At 40.0% G+C, this 4,035-nt stretch overlaps 1 protein-coding gene across 1 annotated transcript; it reads right to left on the reverse strand.

Moving 5' to 3' along the window:
• Positions 1-217: 217 nt before the first annotated feature.
• Positions 218-3,113, reverse strand: LOC110944873. Its single transcript, XM_022186518.1, has 3 exons — positions 3,096-3,113; positions 1,161-2,564; positions 218-991 (listed from the first exon to the last, which is right to left on the reverse strand). Exons 1-3 carry the CDS (start codon positions 3,111-3,113, stop codon positions 218-220), a joined length of 2,196 nt encoding a protein of 731 aa, XP_022042210.1.
• Between the last annotated feature and the right edge of the window lie 922 nt (positions 3,114-4,035).

Genomic DNA, 4,035 nt, shown 5'->3' on the forward strand with positions numbered 1-4,035 from the left:
ATCGAAAATATCTTACTTCTATGATTCTTAGCTTTGACCACGTTGTGGAAGTATTTTGTATTTGAGTCTCCCAGCTCAAGCCAATCCACCTTCGACTTCTGTTGTAAGAAAAGAGCTTCATCCCGAACCGCATCTTTATACCCTTGAAGCAAACGGTCTTGGTTATTCATCAGCTCCTCATTAGCTGGATTCGAATCCAACCGTTGCTGACACTCATCTAACATCTTCCGAGTATCTTAACTTTCTCATGCAAGTTCCCTTGTTTATACATAAGTTTCCTCATCGGAGATTTCAAACACTTAAGTTTTTTCACTACTTGAAACATCGCGTGACCATTAACTTCCGTATCCCATACTCTCTTCACCTCATCCAAAAATTCTTTCTTCTCAGCCAGTAAATTAACAAATTTGAACGGCTTAGCTTTATCTTTTTTAATATTCGGTAACACAAGAGTATAAGGGGTATGGTCTGATATACGGTAAGGAAGGAAACAAGCAGCGGCATCTGGAAAAACATCAATAAACTTCGAGTTCCCCATCACTCGGTCTATCTTTCTAAAAATCGCCTTACCTTTTTTTTGCTTATTGGTCCAGGTGTAGTGTAAACCTGAACTATTGACATCGACCATCTCTATATTATTGACACATTCCCTGAATTCCCTAGTTCCAATATTAGACGTTGAGGATCCAGACAAAGAATCACCAAGAAACAGAATCGAGTTAAAGTCGCCCAACATAACCCAAGGTTTGTGACCAACAAAAAGGTTATGTTTACACAGATCATTCCACAACTCCCTTCTGGTATTATAATGGTTTTCAGCATACACAAAGGAACAGAAAAACGATTTCCTATCAAGCTTAAACGTAATTTGCAAATGAACAACCTGATCAGTTTGATGAAGAACCATGACATCCACCAAATTTGCATCCCATCCAATCATAATACGAGTTCCTCTATTGCAACAAGACGCATTCGACATCCAGTTCCAAGCCTGACAAACATTTTTACCAACATTCGATACAATCGAAGCATCCAAATGAGTCTCTAATAACGCACACACCTGAGCCTTAGTTTCAACAATAACCTGACGAACCTCCTTTTGTTTTAGCGAGCGGTTCAGCCCCCTAACATTCCAAGTAATAATACTACCCATTGATTACCCCATCATTAGGTGTGCTTGCACCTTTAAAATTATTACCCTCCAATTTTTGATCCATAAAGCTCGGAATTTCAGCTAATAAATCATCGACTGCCACATCATCAGCAATAACCTCTTCTGTGCCACCCCTACTACTCTTGCTAGCTTTAACTGGCTGGTTATTAGATCTTTTAACATTATCTACTGTATGGTTTAGCTGACCCGTATTTCCTCCACTATTAGTGACATTATCAATCTTCCGCATATTATGATTGTTCAACACAGCATCATCTTGAAGCACAGCAAACGAGTTCGAAGTCCCAACCCGAGATGAGGAAGCTGCATCCCTATCAGACTTGTTATTAACGACCGGCCTATAAACCATTCTTTGTTTCTGTTTTTGCACATGAAAACCCGATTGGCCACCCTTCTTATTTTTACCTTTAACATCTTGAAACTCATCGTTTCGCTTATTACCATCATCAGTAGTCGTATGCTTCGGATTTTTTGGACACGTAGAGCTATCATGTCCAAACACACAACACTCAGGACATCTAAGTGGTTCCCAATCATATTCTATCCTAACCTCCGCTTTAGAATAACCCTTACCATCCATAGACGGCACTGCCACCAAAACACTACGCTTTAACTCCTTCCCAGCATTAACTTCAATAAGAGTTCTCGCAAAGCTACTCCTACCCCAAGATTCCGAGCACATCGACGCCGTGTATAAATCAACCATTTTCGGCACACCAATCTTAGACGCCAGCAAGCTCAAACCATCCTCCGTAAACGCTGGAAGCGGCACATCATGCATTTTAACCCACACCGGGATATCAGTTATTTCCTCTTTCATTAACGTTGCAGACGGGGACCATTCTTTTAGAATAATCGGCACATTTCGAATCGTCCAAGGTCCATCCTCCATGAGTTGTTCCAATCCCTTCTTCGTTTTAAACTTAAAGAAGAAAAATCCTTTCGTATTCATCATCATCCTCATTAAACCATATTTAGCCCAATTATTCTTCACATAATAGTCAACCACTGGATACGCTAATCTCTTTCCCAAAAAATAACCATATAACGTGTTCTCAAATCTATCGTGAACTTCCTTTACCGAAGAGACCGGAATAACTACATCCACTCCTTCAACAGTATCACTTGATTCCATTCTTCTGAAGTTTATCTTCACTTCCTCCTTTTGTGCCTGAACTACCTTTGCAAATGTTAGAGGCGGCCTAGTTCCATTACTCTCATCAGTTTCTCCATTAACCTTCCCATCCTCATGCACATGTGAATCTGTGCTAATGTTTATACTAGGCGGTTTACGGAAATCAGCAAATGTTGGGAAACTACGTGTCTGCTCCCCCACAGGTTTTGATATTTTGGACAATCGTTCATAACGATAAATTCCACATGGCACGTTCTATAAAAGTTCGGCAACATGATGGAAGCACTTATATATAGGAAGTACCAGCGGCGTATCCACCATGCTTCAATCACGCCACGTCCCCCTCGTAGTCGGTTTACAACATAGATTAAGCCAAATAGATTTCACAACTTCAACCCGAGCCTACAAAACTACGAACTTCACTTAGCGCGTGGTACGAAGATTAGGTAACATGCCAGAAACACTTATATATAGGAAGTACCAGCGGCGTATCCACCATGTTTCGGACATGCCACTTTCTCCTCGTCTTCGGCGCTAGGCTACGTTTCGTATTTTGTTTCTCAATCCACACATACGTAGTTTACACATAGACTTCACTAGAGTACACGATATATTTCACATAGAGTACACAAATAGGCCTTCCATAGTTTTAGAATTCAACAACATCGATCTGCAGACACTAAGTTTCGCATGGCACTTGGTATGAAAGTTGGTAACATGCCAGAAACACTTATATATAGGAAGTACCAGCGGCGTATCCACCATGTTTCGGACACGTCACTTTACCCCCGTATTCCATGCCATGTTACGTCTAGTGCCTTACAAACATATTATCACATAGATTGATCAGATAGAGTAAAGCTTCATAAATTTAGTTCGATCTGAGATTAGGATTAACATTTTAGGTTGCGGACGCATGTGTGAATAGTGTAAAATCGAGCTCCTTTCTAATTGAGGTAACGTGTCTTGACTTACTTGGACAAATACGTCATCGATGTTAGGCCTACGATATTCGTCCTTTTAGTCGTTCTACGTTCCTTAATTGATCGGAAGTCACGAGACTTTGGCGAGACATAAAATCAAGGAGTGGGATTAGTTATCAAGGTCTGAGTTTCACCTCTAACTTGACAACATCATACCCAAATAGCGTTGGTACTTATCCGCAAACAAGACCTACTAGAATAATATGGAAATTTTCCTTCAAGGATTGGATGTCACTCCTGTCTTGAGGGTAAATCTCGTGCTAAAATACAAACACTGATTAACAGCGTTTTCAAGTATAAAATGTATATTATGTTAGCCTTAGGAAAGGCATGTAAGTTTAACAGAGATATATGCTGCTAGGAAGCAGGTACGGTAGAATGCATAAGTCTTAAACAACAAATAAGAGTTAAAGTTCCTAGAACTATAGACTAGGGCAAGTATTCCTACTTATCCTAATTCCCTATAGTTATGGCTCTGATACCAATCTGTCACACCCCAACCAATGGCGGAAACATCGGGGTGCGAGCACTAAGCGTTCAGATTGCTCATGAGATTCCATAACACTAGATATTTCAGTAGAGTTAAGTAGATTTCATGATATAAATTGTCTAACAACAGAAACAAGTATCATCAAATTACATCACCAAATAAAAAGTTCAAATTGTTCCAAGATTAGATTAACTAGGCGACGTTTCAAGCCATCTCCTAGCTTGTTTTCCATGCATTCCAAAGCAACCTATCA

Source organism: Helianthus annuus, chromosome 6 (assembly GCF_002127325.2).
Source record: "Helianthus annuus cultivar XRQ/B chromosome 6, HanXRQr2.0-SUNRISE, whole genome shotgun sequence".
NCBI classification, from domain to species: domain Eukaryota; kingdom Viridiplantae; phylum Streptophyta; class Magnoliopsida; order Asterales; family Asteraceae; genus Helianthus; species Helianthus annuus.

Excerpts from the sequence above, each read along its gene's own strand:
- LOC110944873 (XM_022186518.1), bottom strand. Across the intron at positions 992-1,160 it reads CAAGCACACCTAATGATGGG|GCTTGGAACTGGATGTCGAA; the intron begins GTAATCAATGGG and ends AATGTTTGTCAG.